Raw genomic sequence first — 16,384 nt, forward strand, 5'->3', positions numbered from 1 at the left:
TTTTCCCACCTCACAGCATTAAATATTCACAGTATAAAAATTCCGGATCAAATTACTGTATAAAGTGCCGGCACTTTAGGTGTATCATCCGTTAAATCCCTTTTTATTGTAAAATATTGTACCGTAAATTTACAGTTACATTTATTTAGTTAGAGTGATTCCATGATATAACGTCGCTTATTACCGTAAAAATTATAGAATATCAGATTTTTCGTTTTGTAGAATTTTCTAGTAAAAAAGATTTTACGGTAAAAAGTACCGGCACCACGAATGCCGGCACTTCTTACAGTGCTTTGATCTGGAATTTTTTACAGTGTCGAATATTTTATCTGAAATAATTCTATTTAAGCTGATAAACAAAATTGATGTAAATTAAGAGAAAACAATGAACAGAAATTTTGTATAATTAATAATTTTATCACTAAATATAGTAAAACGCATAATTTTAGAAACATTGGAACGTGATAAACCATAACCGGCAGCAGTCTGCCCATCCAATTAACCATAAAGTTTACCGGAAAGATATTTTTTTTTACCTTTACGGTTTTAAAACCGTTTACAGCTAATATGGTTAAAAAAAACATCAATATAAAACTGTACATTATTTACCATTTACAACTAGCATGGTTTCAAAACCGTTACAAAATTTAACTGGACATTAGAGCTAGGCTTTTTGTTAGGTAATGGGTTATTATAGTCATAGTTATTTATGATTGTTATATTATTGCATTATGATTATATAGTTACTTTGTTTTATAAAATTAACCATGAAATATGGTTAAATTAGTTTATCTGGTTGTTTCACCTATCGTAAAAGATGGTTAATACTGAACTTTTTCCATTTAGTAGCTTTACGGTGCTGCCATCTATGAGTGAACGAGGGTGTCTCATACTAATAATCCAGAGTCACAAATTGGGGAGTACAGGACACAGGAAACTCCTTGTGTGTTGAAGGGAATGGGGGGAATATTGTGGTGACAACGATGGGGCTCAAATTCACGTTCTATCAGTCATGAGATTGGCAAATTAGCCTTTTCGAAAGTAATCTGTACTCAGCTGCAAGGAGCTAAGTGGTTTTATTAGGTGGATCTAGTTGGTGAGATATAATTCTGGTTGTTAAAGCGTATTAGGGGAAAGCAGTTAATGAACTGTTTTTTCACACACCTAAAAGTTTGAATACCATCTTATTTATGGTTATGTGACAATTTGGTTTAAATTTGATAAAATAACAATTAAATAAATAGTTATGCAACCATTTTCCCCCAAGAAGTTTCTAACAGTGCTACACTATGGTTCAACTTAAACGGAAATACGAACCAATTTAACAACTTAGTAAGACTTCAGAAAAGTTTGCACGTTTTTTTATTTCTAACAAAAGATAATACGGTTTAAAGTCAAACAGATTTTTCTGAGAAAATTCATTCTGAGTAAGTTTTAAAAACACAAAACAAAGTGTAAAATCAAATTTTATTGTGCAAAAATGAAACAATAATTATCACAGAATGTAATGCGAAATGGAAAAATTCTGCAGATTAAAAACGTTATGGATACAATACAATAAAAGCAACAAGTTAGAATTAAATAAACAAGTTAAAATCAAATGCCACAAATTCCTTTCAAAACACATCTTCTGCAAATGTTTGGTTTTCATATGCAGCCGGCACAGTTGAAGCTAAATTTACAGGTTGTTTTGATTGTTGATCAGGGTTTTTATATGACTTCCATCCTGCAAAATGAATCGGACTACTGGGACCCCAATTTTCAGATGGTCTTAGTATATTTATGAATTTCTGAAAAGACAAAAATAGTCCTTAGTAATTAATTGATATTACTTAAAAATTATAATATTGTATCATTTTATTAAAAAAAAATTTATTCACATTTTATAAAGCTTCATTGATGTGAAAATATAAAAATTATTTTAATAAAATATAAAAATATAAAATGATTTAATCTAACTGTGTGAATTTAGATGGTAAATTCTAATTAATTACTGAGTTTCTTATTCTAAAAACCAAAATCATCATATTGAAATAAGCATTAAGCACTCTACACATTCTTTTGAAAGAGAAATAATTCTCTAACATTTCCAAATTGGATTAGTTTCAACGCTAATAACTTCCATAATGTAAGAGATGTGAATGGTTTACGGTGTACGTTTGGTGACGTTGGAAGCGAGAAAACTAAAGTATCTTCCAGGCTATTTCCAATTTATACACTCACGCTAAAATCACGAAAATTTACTCCATCGTTTAAATTTTTTAAGAGCTGTATTCATTTATTCCAGAGGTATTTATAAACTTTAAAAACTATTGTAGTGCATCTACACTACAAAAATACAATTCCAATTCACTAGTATATAAGACATGTTAACTCGATTGTATGTTGGGGTACCTTTTCATAGATGAAGGTTGACATGGTCGATAACTACTTTCCCCACAACTATTTTTCTGACTTTTTTACGATTTAGAATTACTTCGAGTAAAAAACAAGAAATTCGAGTAAAAAACAAGAAAGAGATAATTTGATGTTTAAATAGACAAATAGCAATTATGAACGACATCACTCAAGTGACAGCAGTTTATTATTTTTTTTCTTAATATTTTTAGCTTAGTTTAAGTTTTGAGGTCTAAATAAATCTATAAAATTTGAAAATATCTAATAAATGGTTATGGGGTTGGAATTTAAAATTCTAATCAGCCTTTCCACACTTCACTTCATCAGCACAACATTTACGGAGAAATACGCCGGAAATTTTTTACGGTCTATTCCGTTTTTAGGAAGTAGTGCTGTAGCTAACACTCCAGTTCTTGTTCTTGTTGTCTTATGCGACTTGTCAATACTGACAAGCCTAATTTAAGGTAGAGGGTTGCGTTTCCTCTTGCTTTCCAGTAGCGCTATCTATGGCCAAGAATTCGAGCTCTGTCACACACATGCGTCACAGACCCGTTTTCCATTGAGTACACATTCACACACCATCCATCCATCCGTAGATCGTAATTTTGATCTGAACCAAAACAAGATTAATCTCCGATTCAGTACCCCCAGAGGTATTGATTTGTTATGAAAACTTGGAGGATTTCATGATCCCGACAGATTTAGACCATTTCGTAAACGGGGAGTCTTCGGACGACAGGGATCGAACTAACGACCTCTTGGACAAGGGCCCAACTCCCTATTAACTATCCTAACACTTCCCAACACTCCAGTTAACCATCAGATGTAAGCAATTTCTCAAATTCAGAAATATCGTGTGTCAAATTTAAGTGTGATTATAAAGTAAGTTTTTAAACATTTACTTATACTTAAACCTATATACTTTTCTATTTCTTTATTATAAAGCCTTTACAATCACTACGCTGTTTCAGCATAAATTTATACGTTTTATAACTTAATTTGTGTTCCAAAGTTAAAATCTTTACAAATATTTTTAAACATAATATCAAATAGTATTTTCATATCTGGTTAATATCAAATAGAGTTTTCATAGTTGGTTCTATGCTGTTGATTTCTCTACGCAGTAACAAAGGCTAGAGAATCTTCTCCCACAAAACCGTCTTGTGTCACCCCAGGCTCACATTAAAAGTGAGGAATATTTGAATGATAGATATTTGATTTATAAACATTATTTTATTATTTAATCTATTATTAAATAATTTACTAGGAATTTTTAAAGTACTTTAACAAGCTAAATATTTTATGTTTTATTATTAGACATTTGTTTTCTAAATTGACCTGAAAACTTCACTTATCATATGAAAATTATAGAATTACTTTTGCTAGTCAACAATATTGTTATTAATAAAATAACATGGAATAAGTTGCTCTGTTAAAAAAAATGAGCGAAAACAAAATTTGAACAACAAGATACATAAAATTTTACACAATTTATATCTGCGTTATTTTAAATGACAAAATCCAAAATTTGTATGTATATAAATTCTTTGTTATGGCGAAATGAGCAGAAAGTTACTTCAATATAAATGCACTCAAATTTTCAAATAATATAAACTGCCTAAACTTTTGGAACAATATTTTCCAGATTCCATCCGTTCTTGAGTGGCAAGATTCCAAATCCGTCGGAAACAAAAGACTAATATATACACTGGTTATCATAAATTAAGGAAAATTCACAAAAATCGCGATAACTCAAGAAATTACACATGGAATTTTATGAAACTTACCCACAATATACAACACATAGTAAGGTATTAAACAACATAAAAAGAAATTATCAGACATTAATAGTAGTATAGAAATTAGCACATGTATAAAATAAACAAATTGGAAGTATCGGTTTGCAATAGAAAAAGTACCTTTAATATGGAATATGATTGCCTCTAGAAGCAATACAGCACAAACAGCGATGTGTGATGCTTTCAATTATGCGGTCTATCAGTTCAATAGGAAGTGAGAGCCATTGCTCTTGTAAAGCAGTTGCAAGCGTGGCAAGGGTCTGAGGGGGCGGATTGATGGCAGATACACGCCTCCCTAGAGCATCCCAAACGTGCTCGATAGGATTCAAGTCCGGGGATCGAGCTGGCCACTCCATGCGAGTAATTGTTTCCTGTTGAAGATAATCATCAACAATGCGAGCTCTGTGTGGTCTTGCATTATCGTCCTGTAACAGGAAGCAATCACCAATTGCCCCGGCATATGGGCGCACATAAGCATCAAGGATGTTGTCTCGATAAACCTGAGCATTCACGGTTCCCCTTGGAAAGACATGGAGGTATGTGCGTCCTCCTAAGGATATGCCTCCCCAAACACAGACACTGCCTCTTCCGTATGCATCTCTTTCACGGATGTTTGATGGATGATAACGGGTCCCAGGTTCTCTCCATATCAAATAACGTCTACTGTCACTTTCTAGACTAAACCTGGACTCATCCGTAAAGAGAACAGGCCTCCATTGATCTGACGTCCAGTGGACATGTTGTCGGGCCCACTGCAAACGGTCTCTCCTATGGCGTGATGTGAGCGGCACGCAAATGGCTGGTCGTCTCGCATACAGACCACCTTCGTGGAGCCTTCTGCGCACAGTTGACGTTGACACCAACCTTCCGGTGGCTGCAGCAAGAGAGGATCTAAGATGTGTCGGAGTAGCGGTTCTATTCCTGCGTGCACTTAATGTCAAATATCGGTCATCGGCACTGGTCGTAACAGTTGGCCGTCCTTGACTGAACCTCCTAGATGCCGAATCTGTGGTTTGAAATTGCCTCCAAAGTCTATGAACCACAGATGGACTCACATTTAGCCATCTGGCCACTTCTGATTGACTCTGCCCTGCCTCTAGTCTCCCGATGGCTCTCCATCGTAGTTCTTCAGGCAAATGATGCCTAGAGGTCATTATTACGAATTGGCTATCTCAGATTTTCAATGTCGCAATCACAGTAAAATTTGTGTGCTTTCTCTCAAACTTGGACTTTTATGCTCCAGGCAGATGACGTAAGCCGAGTGCAGCGCCACTAATTTGCATATTGCAATTTTACTCAGCTACTCTTAGTGGACAACATATGCAAATTTTGCACGGTTTGGCTTACTTTTGAAAGAGTTATCGCTATTTTTGTGATTTTTCCTTAATTTATGATAACCAGTGTATTTGATCAAAGAAAGTAAGTTTTTGTTTCGGTATTCTTATAATATCGCCTACTCGATTTGATTAGTACATTTTAGAGTGCACCCTCGAAGTATAAAGATTAAGTCCTAGTACATGAAAACCTGATCGCCTGATCAGAAGTTATTAAAACGGTCGTTTTTTTTTTGTTTTTTTTGCGAAAATATTTGTTTGGTCTTTTATTACTTTATTACTTTTGGGTTTTATTATTTGTTAAAAAAGATACCAACCCTCAGTACTGAGAATTTTTAGTTCTTCTCTGAAAAAAAAATTTTTTTTTTCTGTCGTTTGCCTGTTTAGGCAGTGGGGGTGTGATTGTTCCTGTTTTTCAGTAGCGCCATCTATGGCCCGGAATTCGACTTCTGCCACGCCATTCGCACAACCACAACACGTTTATATGGCGGGTCACATTCACACACAAAGGAGAAAGGACATAGAACACACAGAGAGAGAAAGAAACATCCGTGCCTTTCCCGGGATTCGAACCCAGGACCTTTCTGATGCAAGGACAGTTCCCTGCCCCCTACACAGGGACAAAAGATTTATTGAAAAGCATCATAAAAAAATTTAACATTACAGAATTTTTACTTTAACTATGAATAAATAATTACAATAAAATCCGTTCGCAAAAAAATTCATATTCATCAAATAATTTGAAATACATAAATTACTTTTACCTGAACAATACCAACGCTGGAATCCTTGTACAATGTTATAATGAACCAAAGTGGAATTTGTACTAGAGCAAAAGCAGCTAGTATCCACCCTAGTATTGTAGCCCACTGAGGTACAGAAGGATTATTATCAGTTTCCGTGTGAATTACTCCGAATAGGAATATTACCTAAAATTAATAAATAATTTTAAAAGTATTATTAAGTAAAGAGTTTTATGGAAAACATATCAAGAAGCATTTTTAGAGAATTTGAAAAAATCGGCATAAAAGCAGATTTGCACACAAACTAAGGCTATAATACACACGTACTTAGAAAAAATATTCTGGTAAAATTACCGTACTTTATAGTAATGATATTTTTGGTAAAAAAAATACCAAACAAAAAAATAGTTTTGGTTAACAAAAACAAAATATATTCTATTTAAACCATTCATCAGGCAGATTTCCCATTTACATGGTAACACTTTTCCGCAAATTCTGGTTTTCAAAATTATAGTTTTATTACTACACATTTAGTAAAAAAATTCAAAACGGAAAAGCAAATTTAACCAAATGAATGTTTTTTATATCATTATCTATGATATCATTATAAAATTACCAAATTTTATCATATATTATAAAACTATACTTTATTGTTAATTTTACTAAAATCATACCAAAGAGCTTTGGTTAAAATAACAAGACTTTTTGGTGTTCCCATATGGCTATAAAGGAGATAATTTGGTGATTTTAAATTTGGTGATTTTAAATTTCCCATTTCTTAACGGTGAAGATTATAACGACACATTAACTATTTATATTGTAATAAAAATTTAACTCGTAGTTAATGAAATTCTTCATTTCAGATTCATGTATCTATCTTCAAAATGAAAAAAAAATGATCGTAAAAATCAAAACTATATTATCATATTGTTTATTTCTGATACCAATAATTTATATTTGTTCTTTTGTGTCACACAAGAATTTTTATATCAGACAACTTTATTTAGCTCTAAAAAATACAAAAATGCAATACGATAACCTACTGTAATTACCTAATAGCAGACAATATTAGGTAATGAAATTTTAATATTTATCTCATTACATTCCAGTGAAAAATTATTATAATAATTACTTATTTTTGATGCCTATAGAAAAATAGTTTTCTTTTATTATAGGGTCTATTATTGTTCAGTATACACCGCTAAATTAACCTCATGTAAAGTACATTACAATTATACCTAGAAAAATATTATTTATATCTAAATAAATATATGCCGATTATGCATGGAGAACAAATTCTGCTTAAATTACTGCACAGTATGGTAACGACATTTCTGGTGAAAACAAGACATAATTCTAATTAATAAAACTAAAATACACGGTATTTAAACAATTTGGTAATGTTTTGGTTTGTAGGATAATGATTTATTTCAAATTCTGGTTTTTTCAAAACCATAATTATTATTACCACACGTATAGTTAAAAAATGCAAAACCGAAAAGTAAATTCAACCGAATATATGGTTTTTATACCAGATTCTCAGGTAAAATTTTGTAAAGGTAATGATAAAATTACCTTTACAAAATTTTATCACAGATTATGAAATAATATTTTATTGTTAATTTTACCAAAATCTCTACCGAAGAGCTTCGGTAAAAATTACCACAGACGCAGTTTCCAGAGACCCAGAAAAGCGTTAAATTTTACCATATTCCAGTAGTTTTGAAAACACGTTTTTCCTAGTATTTATTTAGTTGAGCATTATCACAAATATTAAAATTCATACAGGTGACTTCATTGATGATAAATACCAGTGATGAGATTATTTAAATTAAAATCAATTCTATTATTTACAAAATGCTTTAAAAAACATAAAAATATTAAAATAAAAACTAAATTAGTTGCAAAAAATAAAGTTTACAAAATGCAGAAGACACAATTTTGAGATAAAATAATTGTGACACTTAAAAAAAAAAAGAAGTCAAAATAAAAAAAACGTGTTTTTGAAACCATTGTATTTATTTATTTGCTTTAGTTCTTCAAAATACTCTTAGTTTCAAAAAAAAATATTATGGTTACCAAATCTTCCAAATTAAGCCATTTGCTTAATATCTATATCTTTCTCGTTTTAATTGATTTATCTTATTAATTATTTATTTTATTCAATAAGAAAGTTTCTTCTAAATATTTATTTTTGATAAAAATTTCTGATCTAAATATTTACCCTTCTAAAATATTTATCCTTAAATTGATTAAAAAGTTTTATAAAAGTATTTCATACATATCAAAATGTCTTTTAAAAGGAAAGATATAAATTGTTTTAAAATTTAACAATTAAATATTGAAAAATTATTCCTCTTTATTTCTATAACAGCTAACAGTAATTAACTTATTTTAGAACATTGCACTTTTAAGAAAATATTCTTTCAAAATTTAAGTACACTTCAATTATCATCTTAAGTCAGATTTAAGTTTATTTTATGCAATAAGTATTATCCAGATTAAAGATTTTTCCACAATGAATACAAAATCTTTTGAAAACATATAATTCCTCAAATAAAATTTACAAATTCTAAAAAAATAAAGATTAACTTTAAATCAAAACACGGAAGCATTTTTCTTCTTAATAGAATAAAAAAAAAGTATTTAAATTTTACTTGCAGAGCAAAACAAGCTTATATGTTCTTATCACTTATTCCTTTTTATCTTATCACTGTCTATTTTTACTTACTTCAAGGATTATTTAAAATATATTTTTGTTTTTTACGGGAAAATACTGCTTACTTTAAAATAATAATATACCTAAACAGAGAAATGTTTTTTTATTCGTAATCAATAATAAATAATTTTCAGTAAATTTCTAGAAACAGAATATTTTAAACAAAAAAACATTTGTTATACAAATATTCTGTTTTTAAATGTTACTGCAAAATTTTCCCATTGATTTGCTTTTGTTCTTTACTTAAAAATCTGGTTAATATTTTTAATAATAATCAACACGAATGAACATAATTTAAGACAAGTGAAATTAACACAAAAGGATTTTAAATAACACAAATTAAAACTTAATTATTAATTTGTGTTTATTGTGTTTTCATTTTACATAAAATATTATCTGAGATTTAATTATTGAATATAAGTTTAATTTTAATTAAAATTTATTTAATCCAGGGATTTTTATGCTTGAGAGATTCCTTTTCAAATGGAGCGGAAAGAATCTTTTTTCGAATTTTGATGAAATTCATACTTTGTATAAATGATATATAAAGATTGTGGCAACAAAAAAATTTATTTTAATTAGATATAAATTTAATATAGTGAGATATAAATTCATTATAGTTAAATATAAATTTATTATTTCTAAATTTAAAGTTTGGAATTTTATCTGTGAAAGAAAAATGCTTTCTGTAACCTATAAACATAATAAAACATAACATATTACGAGATGTTCCGTAATCAACACCCTTTATAAAAATTCCTAGAATTCTTCTCAAAATTGATTTTAAAAAATTCGGGGGGAAAATAAGAAAAACTTTATCAAAATCTGACGACTTAAATATTTATTTGAAGAAATTAAAGTGTAAAAAATTATGTATCGAATCACGGTATAAAGTACCAGCACTTTGGGTTCATCATCCGTAATATCCATTTTACTATAAAATCTATTTTTACCGTATATTATAGTAATATTTGCTAAATTACACTGTGATTTTACGTTAGTTATTACAGTAAAAATTACGGTACATCAGATGTTTTGTTCCATAACATGATCCGGTAAAAACAGATTTTCTGATAATTAGTATCGGCTACGTGCGTGGCTATACTTTTTACCATAATTTGATTCGGAATTTTTTACAGTATGTTATTTCAGAAGACTTAAATCGAAATAGTCAAGGAGGTAAGCAAAGTTACTTTTTACCGTAATTTGATCCGGAATTTTTTACAATATGCCATTTCAGAAAAGTTAAATCGAAGTAGTCTAGGCGGTAAACAAAGTTACTTTTTACCGTAATTTGATCCGGAATTTTTTGCAGTATGTTATTTCAGAAGAGTTAAATCGAAATAGTCAAGGAGGTAAACAAAGTTACTTTTTACCGTAATTTGATTCGGAATTTTACACAGTATGCCACTTCAGAAGAGTTAAATCGAAATAGTCAAGGAGGTAAACAAAGTTACTTTTTACCGTAATTTGATCCGGAATTTTTTACAGTATGTTATTTCAGAAGAGTTAAATCGAAATAGTCAAGGAGGTAAACAAAGTTAATTTTTACCATAATTTGATTCGGAATTTTTTCCAGTATGCCGCTTCGGAAGAGTTAAATCGAAGTAGTCAAGGAGGTAAACAAAGTTACTTTTTACCGTTATTTGATCCGGAATTTTTTACAGTATGTTATTTCAGAAGACTTAAATCGAAATAGTCAAGGAAGTAAACAAAGTTACTTTTTACCGTAATTTGATCCGGAATTTTTCACAGTATGCCATTTCAGATGAGTTAAATCGAAGTAGTCAAGGAGGTAAACAAAGTTACTTTTTACCATAATTTGATTCGGAATTTTTTGCAGTATGCCATTTCTAAAGAGTTAAATCGATGTAGTCAAGGAGGTACCGTAATTTGATCCGGAATTTTTTAACTGTGTAATACGTGTGATTTCGTAGCTTTGTTTTTTCCAAGGATTCTTATAATGTATAAGTAAGGAAGTGATTATGGACCACCAATAACAGTTTAATAACCAATAAATTACAAGATGATATCTTATTTTTAAGTATGATCTTACCGTCAAAGCAACTGGGGCAGTAACAGCCCAAGTAATTTTCCAAAATATTCCAGGAGGTTTATTAAGCATATATGTAACATCCTTACAGAAGCTGTTCAAACCTAAAATGAACAATCAGGAAAATTAAAAAAGCAAATAATTAAAATGCATTTAATTATATTTTTGTTAATAAAATGCATTTAAACTATACATTTTAAAATCTCTTTAAATTATAATAACTCTTTTTGAGCCCTTATCAAATACATTGAGCATGAAAAAAGTCAATGTTTTTGTCTTATGTTATGAATTCTGTACAGATCATTTTGAAAAATCATTTTATAATACGTTTTAAATATAACTTATTCAAAAAAAAACGAGTTTAATTACAATTAAATGTATCTTTTAATACGTTTTTCAAAATTATTCATCACAAAAAACCTGCAACATAATTACAATCTAATTAATAATGAGTTTGTAATTTTTCAACGCAACAGCTGTCAAAAATGAAGAGCAAGGGGAAAGAACCATATACGTCCATGAATGCTAATTCCAAGAGAAAAAAATGAATTTCAAGTCGAAAAGGACACGTTTTTTTTAAATTTATTTATTTATTTATTTTTGATGGACCCATCTTCAGTGTGTAGTAACTTTCGGAGAAAACTGATTTTCCATGTTATTGATTTGTCGAAATTCAGTAATTCTTAAAATGCAACCAATTGCGATCCAATTGTCATTTTTGCAAAACATAGATCTAAACCATTCTTACCTCAAAACCTCCAAATGCTTAAAGCCCAAGAAAAAATTTTAAAGCTTTATAAAACTGTATAATTGGTTTTATATTCTAGATAACGCTAAGATTAACTAATTTTTAAATAAAAATAGGCATTGTTATTAAAAATTTCTTTTTAAATTTTATAAACTATATCAATTTTTTAAAACATATTCAACAGCATTTCTAGTTTATCTTAAATTAAATTTTAGATTAGATTAGAATTATGAGCTTAAAAATTAATTTGTGCATTGTTAAATATTTAATACTAAATTCAAATAGTCGGTACTGAACTTAAAAACAAAAATATTTTCAAATATTCACCATATATCCATGTCACACCAACAACTTCAAATACAGCATAAAAGAATATAGCAACACCTACTCCATAGTTGTTCAACAGAACCAAAATCGTTTGCCCAGACTATAAAAATAATAAAATACTTAGATTTAATAAAAAAATCACCACAGACAGAGAAAAAAAAATTGTGGTAAAATAATTGTGCAAAATACTCGTATGGTAAATACATTTATGGTAGAAAAAACAATTCCTAATATTAAATCAAAATGTACGGTAATTAAAATTTTCATTTAGTAATTTTTCCGTACACTTTGGTTACAGTTTGCCGAAAATTCTGGTTTTCAAAATTATAGTTCTTATTATACTACATTTAGTAAAAATACAAAACTGAAAAGTAAATTTTATAGAATGAATGGTTTTTATGCCGTGATCTAATGCATTACGATAAAATTACCAAAACATACTTCAGAACTATCATTCATTTTAAAATTTATTTGGTAATTTTTTCCTTCTGACGTGTATGCCTTTAACCAAATAGAATGCCCTAACAACAATTTTACCTAGTTAAGCTCAAAATTGGCCACCAGTTGGTCTCAAAATCGGCTCAATATGGGTCCATATGAACATATACCGAGGACCAATATTGGGATGTCTAGATTTTTTAATATTGGTCTTATTAAAGGCCAATAATAAAAAAAAAATTATCTTAATGGCGGATTTTAATTTATTTTAATGGTGGAATGGAGTTAGGGGATGGTTAATTATATATTTTTCTAACATAGTTCACGATTATTACAAAAAGAAAAAATACCTAAAAGATGCTTTCATGTGTTTAAAAATTCTGCACTCGGAAAACTCAATCTGTGATATCTGTTGTGTACATCTTTTATGGAGGTTGTAGGATTTTTATATTTATTCACTTACATAGGTGGGTTTCTTAGGTACTGCAACGAATGGCTTAAAAATTCTTTCAAATTTAAAAAACAGATAGCACAAATCGGATAAAAACTGCTGGCAGTGGGGTTCGCCCCCCTAATTCTACGCTCCTCGTTTAGGACATTGGGACAACCTTAGTTGGTAACTAGATTGGTAAGCTATTGATTTAGTTTCGCCTTGTCCACGTGTTTTTATCCTTACAAATAAAATTTTTTTATAGTTTTCAGGATTGGTAGATCTTAGCTTATAACTTAAATAGAAATAAAAATAATTAACCGACGAAAAACAAAGTTAAGAAGTATTTGTTAAACAAAATAGAGATTATCAAATTAAACATTTTTCACCATCTCAAGTTATACTAGTATTGTCAAAATTAGTATTGTCAAAATACAAAATTTTACCACATTTATTATCAAACAGCATGATAATAAAACTACGTTTAATTGTTAATTTTACCAAAAGTTACTACCAAAGCACGATAAGAAATTATAACACTTTTTAGTGTTCCCAAAGAACTACCAGAAACTCAGTGAATTTTGCGATATTCTTATAGTTTTGACCATATTTTTTCACCATTTTTGACATAATTTGAAACAGTATGAAAAAAGTCAATTGGTCCACACAATAATGATTTCTGGATTTGAATAAAAAATGTACGCAATACTGGAAATAAAAACAATATAAAATATTTTATTACTCATTAGAAAATTTAAATACTTGTGAAAAAGTTCACTCCAGTATTTAGTTTAACCCCGATTTTTCTCTAAATATATATAGGATATAATATAAGGATTAACTTTAATATACACAAAAATCTTTATCAAAATTGAGGGGGGAAAAGTGTAATATTTACCTCGACGATCCTAAATTATGATTCAAACAAGAAAAAAGAAATAACCCAATCAAAATCTGACAAATCACAATTAAGAAAGGCGAATGTACGAAACACCAAAACATGTTTGATTGCGGCAGGAGACATAGAAGTGATACTATATTTTCAAATCTCAATATGCATATTTTTCCTTTCAATCTTTGAAAAGAATTCTAAAAATACTCTTTAAAGATAATATTTATAATAACCCATGTGTGTAGTTGTCAAAATGCTTATGAAAAATTTTCCCTAAAAGGTCAAACAAAGCCTAATTTAATTCGCATATTTTTATGCAAAATTTGTTGCGATTGATTTTAAACCTACAAGCTTTTTCTATAAAATTATTTTTCCTTACGTATTTCTCCCAAAAATTGAATTTTAAGCTAGAATAAACTTGAAAACTTCCATACCATAATATTCTTATATCACAATTAATGAATAATTATATTAAACTAAAAGATTGAGAAAACGCAGTGCTTGTACAAATTAAAAATATAAAAATATTTTTACATACTACTACAACTATCTAATACGAATTTGCACTCACACTCGTAGTAAGTGGTATTCCTAAAGCACAAAAAAGCATACAAATAACTAAAGCGATGAGCCATTTTCTTTGTCTCAGGCTTGGAAATCTGTCTTTCAGAACTGTCAATAGTGTTTCTATCATTGACATCTGAGGAAAGAGGAAAAAAAAGTTACAAAACAAACAATTTGTTAACAAGAAAACAAACTTGTTAAAGAATTTTACTCAATACTTTTAAACTATTGACATAAATTTTCACTTAAAACTAATACTACTTGCAATGACAGAAAACCCTGTAAAAGAAGTATTCTATAATTCAGACTTGCATTGTAATATTTTTAAACTATTTAAACTAGTTTTTATCTAAAACTAATTACTAAAAAGTCATATTTAAATTTGTATATAGTATTTTCGACTTGAGTTGTAATAAGTATGAACTATTTCAATCGCGATGGCTCGTTGGATAAGGGCTTTGTCAGTGAGCTATCATTTTGAAAGACAGGGTTCAATCCCCATTAGCGGCTTGAACCCCAACTAGCTTCAGATGAATAGATCTGGTAGTTATCTGGGATGAACTTATCAGGGAAAAAAGTATAGCATTGTGCATATGCTAGCTATATTGCCACAGTTGCATCATGAGATTGCCATAGTTACACATGTTGCCACAGTTGGTCAAATAATTCTGATAATTGAACCTCCGCAGAAGGCTGCCGCGAGAAAAAATTTTGCTTTATGAACTATTTATTATAAATAAAATAATACAAATTTGAATTGCAGTTAATATATATACAATATTGCAAATATACACAATATTTTTTACTTAAATTGTAGCATTTATAAACTATTTAAATTACATTCATTTTAAAGTCCGCGTTCGGCTGACCACCTGACCGGAACATATGCTCCTGCACCCCAGAGCCCAAGGTCAAGAAAACTGAGATGGGCACAGTCGGCCTTGGCCCTCTTAATGGGCTGTCGCGCCACTGAGTTAGTTAGTTAGTTTTAAAGTAGAAGTGATACGTAACCATATTAAAATATATAAAATATTTTAGACTTACCGAACTTCCAACTCCGAGGACAAAAAGCATAAAAAAGAACAAGACAGACCACAACTGAGGTACATAGGAAATGTTAGCTAAAGCTTCTGGATATACTATGAATGCCAATCCTAAGCCTATGGAATAATAGTCATATTTCAGTCTTGTAATAAAATGAGTTAAGAAAAAAACAAGTTAGGTTAAATAAGTTAATATTCTTCTAATAACTCGAATATCGATTAAGCGTCTTCTGGGTTGGATCCAGTTAAGGACTAAATCAAATTAAATAAGAAACAACAACACAAATTATTTTTAGTGATCTCTTCCTGTGCTGTTCGTGACTTTCTGTGGGCGGACGGTCTTCTGGACTTGATCTAGCTAAGATCTTGATCAAGTTGAATAAAAAAAAGCACTACTCTTCTTAGATTGCTTATAAGTTGTACAAAACACATATCAATCTAATTTTTGCACATATTTTTTAAAATATATTACGAAATATTATCATATGAAAATATATTTCATTACTTTATTATTAGGACACAGTAATTTATGAATTAAAATTTTACTATACTGAAAAATTCCTACCTTCATGATCAACAACTTCTGTTATATTCTTAGAATACTTATAAGACAGTGATCCCAGTACTGCAAAACTGACACATCCTGCCAATAAGTTTACAATTGTATCGAGAACACTAATAATTATCGCATCTCTAAATAAATTTAAAAAAAGAACAGTTAGAAAAAGTTACATCAGTTTAAATATTACAATTACAGATACCTTCCATATTTTGAAGTAAAATTATCTCCGTAACTAATCACACTGAGAAAAAAAGTCTGGTCAAAAATACCAAAATATGGTATAAACTAAGTTTTTGGCTCTACGGGAACACCAAAAAGCACAGTAATTTTTATCG

General features: G+C 29.6%; 1 protein-coding gene across 1 annotated transcript in view; it reads right to left on the reverse strand.

The window, feature by feature from the left end:
• Positions 1–1,610: 1,610 nt before the first annotated feature.
• LOC107446310 (sodium-dependent nutrient amino acid transporter 1) overlaps positions 1,611–16,384 on the reverse strand; it is a 45,883-nt gene continuing 31,109 nt past the window's right edge. Inside the window, exons 10-16 of the mRNA XM_016060923.4 lie at positions 16,053–16,180; positions 15,489–15,604; positions 14,452–14,580; positions 12,121–12,220; positions 11,049–11,149; positions 6,295–6,459; positions 1,611–1,790 (exon numbers count right to left, since the gene is read on the reverse strand). Coding sequence (XP_015916409.2) covers positions 1,617–1,790; positions 6,295–6,459; positions 11,049–11,149; positions 12,121–12,220; positions 14,452–14,580; positions 15,489–15,604; positions 16,053–16,180 — 913 coding nt within the window. The 3' untranslated portion in view covers positions 1,611–1,616. The remainder of the gene's footprint in view (positions 1,791–6,294; positions 6,460–11,048; positions 11,150–12,120; positions 12,221–14,451; positions 14,581–15,488; positions 15,605–16,052; positions 16,181–16,384) is intronic.

Source organism: Parasteatoda tepidariorum, chromosome 2 (genome assembly GCF_982258835.1).
Source record: "Parasteatoda tepidariorum strain Cologne lab strain chromosome 2, Ptep-v5.0, whole genome shotgun sequence".
NCBI classification, from domain to species: domain Eukaryota; kingdom Metazoa; phylum Arthropoda; class Arachnida; order Araneae; family Theridiidae; genus Parasteatoda; species Parasteatoda tepidariorum.